Source organism: Pogona vitticeps, chromosome 4 (genome assembly GCF_051106095.1).
Source record: "Pogona vitticeps strain Pit_001003342236 chromosome 4, PviZW2.1, whole genome shotgun sequence".
NCBI lineage: Eukaryota > Metazoa > Chordata > Lepidosauria > Squamata > Agamidae > Pogona > Pogona vitticeps.
This window is the reverse complement of record NC_135786.1, coordinates 176,788,766-176,806,721: the sequence shown is the minus strand read 5'-3', so window position 1 is coordinate 176,806,721 and position 17,956 is coordinate 176,788,766. Positions and strand designations below refer to the sequence as shown.

Below are 17,956 nucleotides of genomic sequence, written 5' to 3'. Positions count from 1 at the left end.
ATCTGAAACTGAGAGGTACTGTAGTTGTTCCTTAAAACTACCTATTATTATGGGCCAGGTGATGTAAGTCTGAATGAAGTATCTCCTTATTCAGAATACAGTGAACTTTCTAAAAGTTAGTGGTATTGATTTATTCACCTAGCCAGAACATTCATATAATTAGCAAAGTCAATATGAGCAATGTATAGTTTAGTTGAATTTGAAAAAGCTCTTCTTCGAAGTCTCAGAAGGCTGCCTTTAAGTGGTTGTCTTTCCTGCAATTTCATCAGCTCTTGAACTTAGGTTTTCCCTTCAGATTACTTTCGATTGGTGTCCCCCTATACGATTCTTTCCCAGACTTTGGGATCAATACAATTGCTGAATAACACCACAGCACAGAAAAGTCATTCATATGATGTCATCAGTATATTGATGAAGACAGTGTAATGAGGAACAAGAAGCAACTTTGAGTAATTGTGAACTATATGCCTCTATCTTTAACTTTGCTTTAGTGGAACTAAATAAAGCACAAGCTTTTATTAACATCCAGTCTTTGTTTTATTTAAAATCTGCTTTTCCTTTCCATTACTAATAAAACCTACCAAACGATAATGGACAAATTTTTCCTGATAAATCTGCCATATTTAGAGAGCAATTATTGGCACATAAAATGGCTTTTTAGATTTTTTTCTATTTTTATTTTTATTTATTTTTATTTCAGAGTACCACCACAGCAGATCCATAAAGCAGATATAGAAATAAGAATCTGCCAATGTTCCTATAGGAGTGGGCAAAGGTAGTGCCCTCCTAAAGGTTCAGTCGAAGTCCAGCACCAGTTTTTGATAATTATTCCAGGTACATCTGGAAGGTCTACAAGCAAGCCATGAATGTAAGATGCCAGCCATGCTGCTTTGTTTTCAGCCTCTTGTCTTCAGAGATACAATGCCTTTGAACATGGACATTCTGTTTACTTGTCATACCAAACAGCCATTCTTAACACTTAAATTCCACACACACAAACACATGCAAAATTATATGGAATCTCCTTGAAGGCCATTTTCCCTTAGGGATAATCTGTCTGTGATTGTTGTGGGGTTTTCGGGCCCTTTGGCTGTGTTCTGAAGGTTGTTCTTCCTAACGTTTCGCCACTCTCTGTGGCCGGCATCTTCAGAGGACAGCACTCTGTGCTCTGGTGTAGTTGGCTTTGGGAGTGCTCCCAAAAATGTTGTATTGTTAACAGCCCTGCTCAAGTCTTGCAAACCCAGAGTCACGGCTTCACTAAAGTCTTTTCACACTGCCTTCAACTTTTCCCAGCATTACTGTCTTTCCACTTAGATTTATCTCCTCACAATGAGCCCACAGTGCAATAGCTTCAGTTAAAATTATTTTATGTCTAAAGAAAACTTTGGATTTTATTATGTATCGGTAGTGTGACTAATTATTAAGGAAACAAAGAAGATACTTGTCCACTGGAAAATATTTAATGTGTGATACCTACTTTGATTATCTTCGACTGCAAATCCTGAGCTGTTTGTAGCCTCCTCAGTCAAGTAGAAGTAAAACTGGTGGCCTTCTGGGGAATTATCTTTATCCACTGCACTGACAGTCTGAATGAGCTGGAAACATACATTGAAAAACAATATGTTTAGATCAGAATACTCCTGGCTTTGTTTTTGTAGACAAGTGCACCACAACTGCATTCAAGGCCTTCTGTTCAATTAACAAGGTCACATTATTTTCCTTAAAAATAAATGTGGGGAAAAAATCGGAGTATGGTGGTACCTTAAAGATTCACAGATCTTTTCCCCATGTGAGCATTCATGGATCACAGTCCACTTCTCCAGACACCCGGAATACAATCGATTTCCTTCAATATTCCTTAATTTCCCCCCTTGTAACCCAAGGACAGAAAATGTATTTGCTGCTGTTACAAACACACATCACTTAACACAATTCTATTGTGCTTGTTGATTTTCCAATGTTCTAACAATTATGCTGCTTGATTTTGTATTGATTGGAAGGAGGTAAGCCCTATTAGCTTGGGCTAATGCAAATGGCTTGTAGAACTGAAATGCAAAGGTTAAACCAAGTTTCTATATGTAAAAAGAAAAAAAGAGAAACGAAAAGATGTTTAAAGTATTCTGCCCTTCCTTTGTTCTCCAAGGTGAAAAGTATATCATTCTATATTTGAACACATCCTTCAGTACGAAAACCTATTTCCTTCCAGCCCACAAACATCACAGGCATCACTCAAGTGATGTATTATAGTTGCCGTGACCGCAAGATTGTGACAAGTTCATGTGCTGAATTGTTGATTCTTTGAGATTGTAACAGATTGATTATGGCAACACTTGGGTATGTTTTCAAGGAAACAAAATAGCCCACATTTCCAAACATATTGAACCAGATTGTCGTTTGTAATAGGAGAAAGTCCAAATTAGCATCTTTGTATTCAAAAATCATAGATCCCATCATCTCGAATAAACAAGTCATGCTGCAATTGTTAAAATGAGCAGCCGCTCTGCTCACAAAGAGTAAATATTTGTTACCATTATCAGTTGATGCTATTTGAGGACTCATATGTTATCACTGACAGCATTCTTTATCTTCCTCTTTCATTCTGACATTATCTTGCCATTTCAATGCAATGCCAATTCATTTTTTCCCCATTAGGATGGTAAGTCATCTAAAGTACTCTTTAATGGCCAATTATTTGGGGTTTAAAAATTGAGTGTTGCCGAGTGCAGGGTCAAAGAAGCCTACAGAAGGTTACAGAAATTACTTTGTGATTATGGCGCAATCACAAGTTCAGTTCAATGATCCTGTGGGCTAATGGAGCTTTTTAAGGAATGGTTCCTCCCCACATTGCTAATATTCTGATTTTATCATCTGCTGCTTTTTTACTTAGGATGAGGTATAAGCTGCTACATCCACCTGACACAAATAATACAGTGAGTATTAAACTTAGATCCCCTTGAGTTATTAAGCCAATCTAATAGTGAAACTGTTGGCCCTCTAACACACATTTTCTACCACACATTGTCAACTGTTGCTGACACTTACATTAGCTACAATTCCATGCTATCACAACACAAGCATGGAAAGGTGAGGTAGACCACCATCCATATAATCCTATGTTGTTCCCCATTCTTATTCAGAAACCATAGGATATGTTTAGGTTGTGGAATATAGGTTTCTTATAAATCTTTTTCTTCCCTGTTTTTTGTCATTGTTGTTTAGTTGTTAAGTCACGTCCAACTCTTCGTGACCCCATGGACCAGAGTACACCAGGCCCTTCTGTCTTCCACTGCCCCCCGGAATCTGGTAAAATTCATGTTGGTAGCTTCCAAACATCTCCTCCTCTGTTGTCCCCTTCTCCTCTTGCCTACACACTTTCCCAGCTTCAGGGTCTTTTCCAGGGAGTCTTCCCTTCTCAAGAGATGGCCAAAGTATTGGAGCCTCAGCTTCAGGATCTGTTCTTCCAGTGAGCACTCAGGGTTGAGTTCCTTCAGAATGGATAGGTTTATTCTCCTTGCAGTCCAGGGGACTCTCAAGAGTCTCCTCTAGCACCACAATTCAAAAGCATCAATTCTTCAGCGGTCAGTCTTCTTTATGGTCCAGCTCTCACTTCCATACAATTCATGGGGAATTGCTGCCCAGGTTAGACTTTGGTCTAGATGGGCAGGATATAAATCAAATAAACAAATAAATAAATAAATTGCATTTCACCAAAGCCAAATGAAGTGCTGAACATTTTTCCCTCTGGCATTTGGTTTGTTTCCTCAAAACAGGATATCTGCCTGCACCTTTCCCACTGCCTCTGTCGCCTCCATCTAGCTGCTCCTGCTGTCACAGCTTTGGGTGCCATTCTCAGGGGCAGCAGAGCTGGACGATGACACTGGGCATTTCCTCTGATCATGTGCCTGTGGTGGCAGAAGTGGCAGGAGGAGGTAGGGCCTACCCAGGCATGAACTGGAAAAAACAAACTATAAACTGGTTCGTTTTTCCGAGTGTCTGTGGTGGCTCATGGTTTGTGGTTAGCCATGAACCGTCATGAACCACTGGTTTTCCAGTGGTTCATGCCCTTCTCTACCTGCCAATCATGCTGAAAAATGCAGATACTGAGAAATGATTTCTTTTTTAAGAAAAGAATCACAATTTGGCTGTATGCCACAGATTGATACATGTCCACTCATACTCAAGTCCAATTTGCCACTATCCTATTGCTGCTTTGAACTACAGAGGAGGAACATGGAATCAATTGCTGAATGGTAGGTCAACATGTAAGTAATTCCTACTAAGTGGAAGTACTCAAAGTGAAACTACCAACACAATGTGGCCTATATCTAAATGGCTGCCTTATTCAAGTAATTTGGTAAACACATGGAAACTGCATACATCAAGGAGAGCATGTGCTAGCCCCACACCCTCCACTGTCACTTTCAAAATGTGTTGAATATAGGAGTGGAACAGATGGAAGCAGTGGGTAGGTTGCTCTATCCACTTGGGCCTCTCCGTGTAAGCCAGAACTCTGTTGTTTCCTATTTCTTTCAGATAGGATAATACAATTTTAACTGAACTGGAGTTTTGAACTCACTGAACTGTTAATTATTTTGTGCTACCATTAACATATCTGATCCATTTAAAAAACGATCTCAATATTTATTCAGAATGAGCTCCAAGTTTTTAAAAATACCAAAAAGAAAAAGAAAAAAACACCAGCCAACAACACCCATATTGGGGTGATACTTTTATTAGGGCAACAACAACAACAAAAAGGCACTGGGAAAGGCAGTGCCAAAGAATGCTCCAACTACCGTACAATTGCACTCATTTCGCACACTAGCAAGGTTATGCTCAAAATCCTACAAGATAGGCTTCAGCAGTATGTGGACCGAGAACTCCCAGAAGTACAAGCTGGATTCCGAAGAGGCAGAGGAACTCGAGACCAAATTGCTAACTTGCGCTGGATTATGGAGAAAGCCAGAGAGTTCCAGAAAAATATCTACTTCTGCTTCATTGACTATGCGAAAGCCTTTGACTGTGTGGACCACAGCAAACTATGGCAAGTTCTTAAAGAAATGGGAGTGCCTGACCACTTTATCTGTCTCCTGAGAAACCTATATGTGGGACAGGAAGCAACAGTTAGAACTGGTCATGGAACAACTGAGTGGTTCAAAATTGGGAAAGGAGTACGGCAAGGCTGTATATTGTCCCCCAGCTTATTTAACTTATATGCAGAATACATCATGCGGAAGGCTGGACTGGAAGAAACCCAAGCCGGAATTAAGATTGCCGGAAGAAATATCAACAACCTCCGATATGCAGATGATACCACTCTGATGGCAGAAAGTGAGGAGGAATTAAAGAACCTTGTAATGAGAGTGAAAGAGGAGAGTGCAAAAAACGGTCTGAAACTCAACATCAAAAAAACTAAGATCATGGCCACTGGTCCCATCACCTCCTGGGAAATAGAAGGGGAAGATATGGAGGCAGTGTCAAATTTTATCTTCCTGGGCTCCATGATCACTGCAGATGGAGACAGCAGCCCTGAAATTAAAAGGCGCCTTCTTCTTGGGAGGAAAGCGATGACAAATCTGGACAGCATCTTGAAAAGCAGAGACATCACCTTGCCAACAAAAGTCCGAATAGTCAAAGCTATGGTTTTTCCTGTCATGATGTATGGAAGTGAGAGCTGGACCATAAAGAAAGCAGACCGCCGAAGAATTGATGCCTTTGAATTGTGGTGCTGGAGGAGGCTCTTGAGAATCCCCTGGACTGCAAGGAGAACAAACCTATCAGTTCTAAAGGAAATCAACCCTGAGTGCTCACTGGAAGGACAGATCCTGAAGCTGAGGCTCCAGTACTTTGGCCATCTAATGAGAAGAAAAGACTCCCTGGAAAAGACCCTGATGTTGGGAAAGTGTGATGGCAAGAGGAGAAGGGGACGACCGAGGATGAGATGGCTGGACAGTGTCTGCGAAGCAACCAACATGAACCTGACACAACTCCGGGAGGCAGTGGAGGACAGGAGGGCCTGGCGTGCTCTGGTCCATGGGGTCACGAAGAGTCGGACACGACTAAACGACTAAACACACACACAGTGTTTGGTTCTCCATCTTATACAGTATGAGTCCCAGCAGTGAATTATGAGCTGTATTGATTCTGACTGAGTTCACAGGCTCTCTAGTCAGTAGAAAACAGAGAGCCACCAGGTAGCCTTTGTATTGTCAGTGATGGAAATAATTCTAGATACAGGATTAAGTAAAGGAAGTTAATAGCAGAAAAATTGGGTCGTTTTACCCATTGTGCTGAATACCTTTCCAGTTTCTAGTGGTATAAACCTCTCCAATGTTGGGTCCCACTGCTAAATAGCTAAATCTGAGGTCCACAACATAATAAACAAAAGCAGGAACAGCCATGTTGGCAGGGAACAAATTTCAAAATTCATACTGGGGTGACACATTGATTATGCCAACCAAGAAAAGCAGAGAAAGTGGGAAGTTTTTAAGATTATCATCTCTTCATCAGATGAGATGTTAGAGAATTGAGAAGAGAGAAGATATTAATCCCTTACAGTCCACATGGATTTCCCATATCTAGTGTGCCCCTTAATTAATTAGCTGAAGGGAAAAGTTCACTGAGTAAGCCATAGTCTAAATTTAAAAACAATAAGACTGCACTAATTGTTTCTGGATCAAGCTCTGAAACACCTGCATACTTTCTGCTAAAGCAATGGTAAGAGAGTTTAGCATTCCTCTGGAAAACGTGCACCACTCCCTTTACTTCTTGTGCTAAAAAACTAATTACCAATAATTCTTTTATATCAAGGCTCATTAATCTGAGTAGTATAGTAACATGCAAGATAGTGGAGAAGACTGCCGCCCTAGGGACCCATTTGGTATGTTGGTAAAGAAATTAATGCCTTAAGGCTGGGTCATTTCAGGCAGCCAATTTTGGGTGTTGTCAAGGAGCACAAAATTGTTAGTTACTTTAGTTACTATTACTGGACGTTTACTTCAAGGGAAAAATAAAGATACTTAAGATATATGTGTGTTTCCAATGTGCATGTCCGCAAGTTACTACAATTTACTGTGTGTGTGTGTTATTTAGCTAGCACTGATTTATAGGGACCCCAATAGGGCTTTCAAGGCAAATGAGTAATTCTATCAATTCCATTCCCTCCCCATGAGTTCCCATGGCTGAGTGGGGATTTGAACCAAGGTCATCTGAGTTCCAGTCCATCACTATACCACACTGGCTAATCACTAAACAGAATGTATCAGCATTTTTTTAATTTATCCAGAATGTTTCACCATTTTTAAAAGCATATCTGTCTTGAATTATGTTCAAGCCATCATTCTTTGAAGCAGTTGGGGTGACTCTTTTATATGGAGCTAAGGTCAAGTAAAGTAGCTTTCATGTTTACTGTAACTGCTGACTGTTTCGTTTTATGCAAAGTGCTTCATAAATATGTGTTGTGTTGCTGTTTCTGACTCAAAGTGCAAAATACACATTCACCAGATTTACAGTCTAATAAGTAAATGGTTGAGTAAATTGCTATATCAAATTCAATTCATGGATGATCCTCAAATTACAGGTATTTTTAGCCAGAATAAATATGTATTAGAAAAGGCAGCATTAATTCTGAATGATCAGAGAAAATGCAATGCCTTGTCTTAAAGTGTGATTCTTCTGCTGTAGTAACCAAGGGCAGTATCCGCAAAAGGTGATGCTATACACAACTGAGATGAGCCAAACATTTTCCAAGTCTGTTTTTCAGTTTCATTGTATTGATTTGAGGAAGCAACCACTCTCCCCATTTAAGTATGTCTTTCTTTTTCCATACCTGGCCATTAAAATTCACAACCACTATCCAACATGTGATTTTGGTGCCCACACAACATGGTGCATCCCTATGGTGTTGATCTGTGCCAGTCAGGGCCACGTACTAGAGCAATACTGGATGTGATAGTCAGAATACTATGCATCCAAATAGGTTTGGTTATTTGCTGCCACAACATCAAAACAAATAAGGATGAATGAGAGTGACTAATATTTTCTATACAAATCATATGCTCAGCCATAGGCAAAGAGGGATAGTAAAACACTGGGGTGGGAATAATAAGGAAAATCGGTAATTTCTCCTGCAAAAATGTTAAAAGAGTATGGAGGTAGACTCTCCAACCTTGTATCCTCTAAGTCAGTGGTCCCCAACCTTGGGCCTCCAGATGTTCTTGGACTGCAATTCCCAGAAGCCTTCACTACCACCTCTGCTGGCCAGGATTTCTGGCAGCTGAAGTCCAAGAACATCTGGAGGCCCAAGGTTGGGGACCACTGCTCTAAGTGAATGGGAACACAACTCTCACAATCCCTAGTGTCTCTATGGTGGTTGGGTACTGTGGGTATCGTAATCCAATGCATCAGGAGGGCATCCGCTTCAAGAAGGTTGAAGTGTGGCTTCTTTCAATTCTAACACAGGTTTTTATTAAATGGACCTCCTCCCAAGACACATGTACTTCAGCTCTACAAATAAAATGTACAAAGGTTTTCAAGGCTCAGCTTACTCCGTTTTCTACAAATACATTGGAAACAGGATGCTTCTATCTTCCTCAGTACTGTCACCATACTGTAATCAGTCTGACTGAATCACATTCATCCCTCTGCAGTGACTAAGATTAGGGAAATCAGGTTATTTATTTTTCTCCCCATGCTTGGTCGCAGCCACCACCCCAAATTGGTGTCCAGCATTCCCTTTTAAATGAGGCCCTGCTATCATTCTGGCACACCTGTTTGGAAGGATGCTTAACAGAAAGCCACATGATTTATTCGGAAACTGGAAGCCAGTCTACAGATTTTGGTGAACAATTTGATTTTCAACTTGTTCAGATGTGACATTGAGCAAGGGAACACTTAGTATGATTGGCTTCTGACTATATATGTGTATGGGGGGGGGGGAGAGAGAAAGCCATGAACTTTCATATCTCTCTTTCAAGAGCCACACATGCTTTCCTTTCTGAGTATAGCAGAAGAAAAAGAAGAGCAAATCAATTGCTCTCTCCAGCCCCCCCCCCCAACCAAGAGAATTGAAGCTGAAATTCTGGCATAGCAGTACATTTTGAAGATGTTAACTGGTTTAGCTACTGCTTTGGCTTGCTGAGAACTTTTAAAATCTACTGAACTATCAGGGAACCCACGTGGATGTGATAACAACAGAAGTATGTCTTTGAGTACAGGTCTGCAGCAATTGTGTTTGAGGATGGGGGAGATGTGGGACAATTTAGTCCATCAACTTGTTGATAAGTAACTAAGGAAAAATAGAGAACAAACAGTAGATATGGAAGAGGGAAGGGATTATTCCATTCTACTCCTAGATCCCTTTGGCATGCATGATAGATACCTCAGGTATACTCTTTAATTGCTGAAACACAACCATTCTGGAAAATTTTAAACCATTTGCAGTTTTCTTTCTATCTACAAACAAAGTTTTCTTTTGGCACACCCATGGCACCTGACTTCTTTGTTTCCTTTTAACATTTTAAAAAGTGAATTTTCTTTGGCTACAATGATCCATGCAATTTTCAGTTTGGACTATAGTGCAGTCAAGCCAGCCCACTCGTGTATCCTTTTGATACACATGGAGCTGCCCCTGAAAGATGGTTCAGAAGCTATAACTAGTGTGAAATACAGTCCTAGTCCTGACAAGTACAAATGGAAGGACTTGTATCATTCCAGTCCAAGGATGTGCACTAGATATCAATTTCAATTCAATGCCAAGCTCAATTCAAAGTGCTGATTTTAATGGGAGAAAGAGACCATGTGAAGCACCTTTAACTGAGCCCTGAATGTTTTGGGTTTGAAGTAGTGCCTCTTGGACAAGCTAGCTCAGGTCCTAAGGGTATTACTTATTACCTATAGGACAAGACACGTTATCAATACCATTGGACTTGAAGGTTCATGGATCTGTGGTGAATCATGCCATCTGGACTGTGGAAGCATTCTTCACTACATACCGTACACATCTGCATTGTATAGATTTCTTTAGCACATAAAGGTGCCCCTTTCCTCCAGCTTTTGGAAGAGCATAGACAGAAGTAGCGATCTCCCTGGTATGAATATTGAGCAGTGTATTTGCAGGTACCAATGAGAGCCGTTGGGAGGCGGAGCCAGAGAAACTAGAAGGGAGGCATGAGTCAGAGTCTAGTCAGTTCAGTCAGAGACAGAGTTTTGAAGGGAGAAAGAGTCTGGGGTTTGAGGCAGAGAGAGTGTTTGAGGAGTGATTAAACTACTTTTCGGTATATCTTTTGGTATAGTTAAAATGGTCATTAGGACATAGAACCTGTTGTTAATTTATTGGAATCCCACCACTGATGCCAACCATTTGGCAACAATGCTAATGATGCCTTCTCAAAATTGCAAATGTATCCCTGTATCCACCCCTCCCCAAAAGAAAAAAGAAATTGGGGCAACTAATCTCAGACTACTTGCATACTAAACATATTTTGTGTTTGAGAAACTTAGCTGTTGTGTTCCTGATGTATGGCTTGAAAGAAGGTAGAAAGCTTTATCATATAAAAACAAAAACTATAACATAAATCTTTTTTCAAGTGTCTGATAAACATGATGGATGAAGTTCAGGGTGGGGGGAAATTACTCTCCTTTTACATTTTGCTTTTATTGCCATGGTATGCTTTTGTATGAAAGTACCAAGGACTTATATAAGAGAGAGGTCCATTTCCAAGGGGCAAATTGAAAAGTTCAGCAAAATCCTTCAGAAATTACAATAAGAACACAATCACTTACAAATGTTTAAATAACACTTCTAGTGAATTTTATTTGATGAATATGGAACAACATGTGTGAAATCATTTTTCTTAGAAATAATATTTATTTAATTTTTGGCCTCAGTAGCCACAAGCTACCCAGATGATTTGTTTTATTTTACTGTCTAACCATAACCGCATAGAGAGGTATACGGGACCCCTGCATCAGTTCATCTATAGCTTTAAACATGTGATATTTGGGTCTCCTTATTGCCTGTTTGACTGTGCTATTGTCTTCAGTAATGACCTTATAATTTATGGTGGACCTTCATGGCACTATTACTGGTTTTCTGGAATCCTGTAACATCCCTTTTCAGCACCATCACACAGAAGTTCTACTTGTTAGGTCATTGAATAGTTTACATGTTTCTTGCATGTGATGAATAGAGCTTAGAAAGTAACAGCCAGAATTTTGTTGATGATCATCCAAATTACTGTATTCCCAATGACTATGTATGGCTATCATTCATAGCATTGATTTACGTTGGAGGCAACTTGACAGCAGACAACAACAACAAAATGTAACTCACCAAATTGCCACTAATTAATGAGGCACTGGATGCATATGCTTTTAATTGAAATAATATCAGCTGTGGGTCTCATGGTAATTTTTAGAGTATATATTTTTAATTGCATTTTAATTATTTTGCCCTTTTATTTTGCCTTTTTATTGTATTTTAAATGTTGTAAGTTGCCCAGAGACCTTTGGGTAGTGTGGGCGACATATAAGTTAAATAAATAAATAAATAAATAAATAAATAAATAAATAAATAAATAAATAAATAAATAAATAAATAAATATGCTTGACTGTGTGTGCCTGAATGCACAATAGCTGCACACCTAGTAATTCAACCAGCATCTTTCTAAAATACACCATGTTGGGATTTTCAACATCTAAAACAGAGCATGAAGCAGCATTACTTGAACTACAGTGGTGCCCTGCTTGATGATGATAATCCATTCCAGAAAAATCACTGTAGAATGAAATCGTCATCAAGCGGGGGGGGGGGGAACCCATTGAAATGCATTAAAAACTGGTTAATGCATTCCAATGGGCAAAATACTTCATTGTCCAGCATAGATCCTCCATAGGGTGGCCATTTTCCGGTGCCTGTAAAGCAAAAAATGAGTCCTGAAAACAGCAGGGAGCCATTTTGCCATTTTGAAACCCAATGATCAGCTGTTTTTAGATCGTCGTAAAGCGAAAGATCGGTTCCCAAAGCAGGGAACTGATCGTCATCAAGCAGTTGTTTCCTATTTAAACATCATTTTGCAATCGCAAAAGCAATCACAAAAACATCATTGTGAAGCGGATTCATCATGGAGTGGGGTCATCGCTAAGTGGGGCACCACTGTATATGATATTTCTGCTCCACTGTTTAGCAAAGCCTGATGCCTGTAATTATAAAAGTAAGTTGAAAGATACACAGGGTTACAGTTACACCATAACAGTGCAAGGCTATATCTTCTTAAGGTTACAATTATATTATAACTTATTTAAAGATTTGTGTTTGGGCAGATGTATTGATTGTACTCAAATATTTCTCACTAGTTACTCCCAATTTCTGTTTGTGAGATAACAGTATTATTTCTGTAGAAGGTAAGAGGCATATAAGATCACATCATGCCTTCCATTATTTTCAAAATATATTTGATGTTGCTAAATACAATTATAATTTTACAATTGAAGAGCTGGAAGGGACCCTATGGGTCATCAAGTACAGCCCCTGTCAAGGAGGCACCGCAGGGAATCAAATACCTGAAGTCTGGCTCTACAAGCAGATACCTAAACCGCTGATGTATTTGGACGTTCATCCTGCTGTTACACTTCTTTAAAGTACAAAACTTAGTTACAATATTTCTTTCCTTTTTTAAAAATCTGACTCAGCTGACAGATATTTATGCTTATGCAAAGGAGCGCTGATGGAAACTGTATGTAGAAAAGTTTGAGAGAATGATAAGAATGAAGCACTTAGAAAATGGGTGGACACATTTCAGTCATTAGATTCAACTTCCTCTTGCCATCTAGTGAGTATTCATGGTGTCGGATTCAGTTGCACTATTTGTAAAGGCTGTCAGTGATTGCGGCTATGGACGCTTCTTGTCAACTCTATCTGATGAAAAAGAAGTCTGACATTTTATTTCAGTTTCACACCTGATGAATGTCAACCATATCTTTGTACCCTGTAGATTTAACTGCAAATGCTGTTATTATTGTGTCTGCAGTAGAGAGAGTATGTGAGAAGAGGCAGACACAGACATGTAGAGACAAAGAGACTGCAACTTTTATTAACAGCATGAATAAACATTATGTGAGTTTCCTACCAAGAGAGTAGGAAATGAGATCGAGCACTTGGCAGGAAATGAGGGAAAACACACATTAATTGCTTTGTTTGTTTGTTTTGCAGCACTCTCTGTTCCATTTCTTCTTCAGATAGTGCATACTTGCTCAGTTAAAAAATTCTAGTGTTAGTAGCCAGACGTTCTGCTTAGCACTCCTTAAAAAGATCCATTATTACTCTTGGCTCATTGTTGTCTTACAGAGGACTGATACCAGCCGAGGATAATGAATTCTGTATTACAGCATGCTTGCACCCAAGCCTCTGGTGCTTTCCCATGGTCATCTGAAGCTGTGACTACATACAAATGTAGTCCCTCAAATCCAATTGCTATGACAACAGAACCATTGGATCAACTGCTGAATAAAAAGCCCACTATGTAAACCCCATTGATCCAATCACCTCCTTTAATTAAGAATAGCAATTAGAGTCAACCCTGTGTGTTCTTGATAATGAAAGCCAAATGGAAGGAAATGTAGATGGGAAGACTCAAGGACTCTGAGATCAAAGGAAGGGCTCGACTGCAGTTTATGTTCTGGGTTGGACAGGGAAGGAAAAAAGTACAACTAGATCAGCCATTATCTTACCTGTCCAGATTTTGCATTCTGACACACATACGTCTCATAGTATTTAGAAAATTCTGGTGCATATTCATTGATATCAAGAACTTGAATATAAACATTCACTTCTGATGTTTGCTCTGGGTTACCTAAAAAAGCAGAGGGTGGGGATAAACAAAAAACAAATCAACAGATCATACTTTATTATTGCAATATGGCATTTTGGCATATAATTTTGACATTACAGTGGTGCCCTGCTTGATGATTACCTCATTAGACAAGGAAATCGCTTGACAATGACGTTTTTGCAATCACTTTTGCGATCGCAAAATGATGTTTTAATAGGGAAAAATCGCTTCATGATGATCGGTTCCCTGCTTCGGGAACCGATTTTTCGCTTAACAACAATCAAAACAGCTGATCGGCGGGCTTTCAAAATGGCCGCCCGCTATGTAAAATGGCTCCCTGCTGTGTTTTAGGACAGATTCCTTGCTTTACAGGCACCGGAAAATGGCCACCCTATGGAGGATCTTCATTGGACGCTGAGGTATTTCGCCCATTGGGACGCATTGAACCGGTTTGGATTTTTACTTTCGCTTGACGACAATTTTGTTCTGCAGCGATTTTGCTGGAATGGATTATCCTCGTCAAGCGAGGCACCACTGTAGTATGTTTTCTTCAGGTATAACTACTGGATATTGTGAAACATTCCTATGAGAAATAAAGTGTGGCTTTACCATGGCAAACCTTGGATAAGTGAAACCGTGGGTATTGATCCTGTGGATAAGGGGGACCTGCTGTATCCTTTTGGATATCTGCACAGTTATTTGTGTGAGTCTGAAATTATGTAGTGTCATAATGTAATTCTCTGAAATATTTTGTGAACTCTTTTTAAAAACAAACAAAAAACATTTTCATGTCAAATGTTTAAGGGTTTGCTGTTCTCAACAAGATATTTTAAACTATTGTATAACTTTTTATTATAGGAACAGAAGTCATTTTAATATGTTTTACTACTAAATGAAATATTGTTTTTCTAAATGGCATATTATTTCCAGTCTGATGTTTGATTCTGATAGTAGACACTTTACCTATAGTGAGTTCAGTCCAATGGAAATTATAATAGGATGCAGTCTTTAAAACAGCTAGGCAGTCTATCATCTTCCAGGTATTTTGGACTATCATTAGTATTATCACTGTCTATTGGCCAGGCTGGTTTGGGTTTATGGCTTCTAGTTCAAAATATCTGGATGGATTAGACCATCTACTCCATAGTAGATTGCTACATGGTGAACTGAAAACACCCTCCAAGTGAGATTGGATTTTGTTAATATTTCATATCAGTAGTAACGTTTGTCTTTCTTTACAAAAAATATGCTACTGTCATTTTTCAGCGCTACATTTCTTTTCTTTTGATATTACTTAATTTTTATGAGCCTTCTCTTTTCCAAATGAAAATCCTGCAGCTCACCATTTGAATAAGGCATCTCGCGTTCTCCTAAATTGCTCCTTTGTGGGTTTCATTTCTTCTTTGTATTCCTAGAAACTAAGATTTGGTTGTAGACTATTCCAGCTTCACATCTATGCCCCCACCTTTTCAAATCACATCCCAAAGGCAAAGCCAGAGCACAAATGAGACAATCTGCATTTGATTTTGAGACCAAAGCGATAGGTGAAATCTATCTAGGGGATGTTTTTCTATGGCTTAATTGTGATTCTATGGAAGTCTCCCTTACATAATTCATGCTTTCACAATTAACCTGAAGCACAATTTCCTGTCTGCTGTTAAACTGAATCCTGGCTAATTTCATACCAGTCAAAAATATGCTGCAAAATTAGTTAGAATCTAATTTAATGTAAGATCTTGTACAGGGGCAGAAATTTTATATTCTTCAGGGTAGCTTAAGACTGTTACAGTTTCCATTACACAACCTCTCTTCTTTTCTCTTCTTTAAAAAAAAAACTACTTTTTATGAAACAGACCAAGGGTAATGAATTCAAATACTATTTAATCATCATCATCATCATCATCATCATCATCATCATCATCATCATCATCATCATCATCATGTACCATCAAGTCAGTTCTGATTTATGATAAATCTTTTCAGGATTTTCCAGGTAGAGAATAACTAGAAGTGGTTTACCATTCCCTTTTTGGGGGGACACCATGGGACTGTGCAGCTTGCCGAAGGTCACACAGACTGGCTCTACTTGCAGGAGGCACAGTATTGAATCAACATCTGGCTAAACTTAAACCACTGAGCTATCCAGCCAGCTTCCAGATACTATTTAGCATCCAGCAAACTTATTATTTGAGCAATTCTACCTTGTGTGACAAGTAGCAGCAGCATAATGAGAAAGTAGCACACATTCTCAATTGTGGGGGGGGGGGAGAATGTTCTGGAGATAGGCTAATAAAGAGACACTGATACAGGAAGTATCTTGAGTATAAAGTTCCTCAAAGTCTTACTTGATTCTGTGGCTTTGATGGTTATGTTGTGCCAAGCGGCTTTCTCTCGGTCCAGAGGTTGAGTTATACTGATTGTTCCATTGTATTCATCAATGCTGAATATTCCCTGCACATACTTGTCGTGGACAATAGAATACCTGCACAGCACAGAGAAGGGGGGAGGGGAAACTTTGTGACTTTCTTAGACACTGAACAGAAACATTCCTTGTGAAACAAGGACATGGAAGCTATTGTCAGTCAAGAAAAGAGGACTGGGTAGACATGAATATGGATGTAAACTCCAGCTACTCAGAAATCATAAAAAATGTACACTGATAAACATTTAAAATTCACTGCTGCCAAGATCAAAGCACCTCTTTTTATGAAACTAAATATGCCTCAGACCTATATTAATGTGAACCAAATCTAAAATGCATTATTCATTCTTATTTCACAGACAGGCTCACAGTAGGTGAGTGACTCGATTCAAAAGAAACAGCGAAGTGCCACTTGTGAAATGACTCACTCTGGCAACTAAGTCGGGACAGAACAGTAAATTTATTCCATCATGGCTGGCTTGATACAAATGCCAAAGAAACAACAGAAAGGAGGAAGAGAGAAAAAAAAGCACCTATTTTATAATATGCCCTCTGCGTCTATTAAATACAAGGAAAAGGGAAGAAAATCATAGTGCTGGAAAAAAGAAAAGGGGGGGCAAATAGTAGGTTGATGTCTCACAAACCTTTTTGTATACCAGCTCAGTATCATTTAGTTATTTTGCCAAGAAGAGAATATGACTGGTTTTTCCTCCTTGCCTTATAGGAGATCAACCTCATGGGGAAGACATGAGTAGCCGACCTTTATAAGAATACTTTCTTTTCTTAGTCCTTGATGGATCAACAGGGGCAATACAGGAAGCACACCCACCCTCACCCACCTCTGATGTGTGAGGAATTGCCTCTGATTGACATCTTATGGACAATTTTCTTGGTCTGGTTGTCTGTACGAGATGCAGATCGGATAACACATGGTATTCTGAAATGACACATTACTGTATGGCTGGGAGTGCACCTGGTAGAATACACACCATTGAAATGTGCACACAGAACAGTGTGCACACTTCAGATGTGTACAACAATAGAGTTTAGTCAGGGGGATGCAAGCAAGCAGTACATAAATGAAATGACCCAAAAAGTATGTTCAAAAGGTTGTATTTTTTTTTAAAAAAGGGAGAGACGTTGGTCCAATTCAAATATATATGCAGTATATAGGATTGAAAGAGTAACCAATGAAAAAGGTACTGGACCAAGACCTGGAATGGAATGAAAAACGCAACATACAGAAAGAGAAATCACTTTGCGCTTTAAATGAGAAACAGAAAGAGTAGAAATCTTGTTGGAGCTGATCATTTAAGGTAAAGTAAATACAGAAAGAAGTGCAGAGAGGAGAAAAAACCACTACTGGAAAACCCTTATAGACTCCTTTGGAACGCATGCAATGCAGCATCGTTACTTATAATTGTGACTTTCAAAATCAGGGTGTCTAGGATGATCTCCGGCCTCTGTTAGGAAAAGAACAAGGAAGAGGAGGAAGAGGAAATCAAAGTGGATATGTATTGGATGTGTGCATGAAAAGGTGGAAATCTATGTGTGATAACTTGATAGATGTATATTTTGCTCTACATTTGATTTCTTAATATAGTGCATTTGGATTTAGACCTGCTGGTCCAAGTGAAGATGCAGAACTAGGAAATAACACATCTGCTTCTTCTTCATTTTATTCCAGCTACCAAGTTTCATGGA

General features: G+C 39.2%; 1 protein-coding gene across 1 annotated transcript in view; it reads right to left on the bottom strand.

Moving 5' to 3' along the window:
* The window catches only part of LOC110078043 (cadherin-19), a 69,858-nt gene that overhangs the window by 4,103 nt on the left and 47,799 nt on the right, over positions 1–17,956 (bottom strand). The window contains exons 8-10 of the mRNA XM_072998763.2: positions 16,176–16,312; positions 13,730–13,851; positions 1,478–1,595 (exon numbers count right to left, since the gene is read on the bottom strand). Coding sequence (XP_072854864.2) covers positions 1,478–1,595; positions 13,730–13,851; positions 16,176–16,312 — 377 coding nt within the window. The remainder of the gene's footprint in view (positions 1–1,477; positions 1,596–13,729; positions 13,852–16,175; positions 16,313–17,956) is intronic.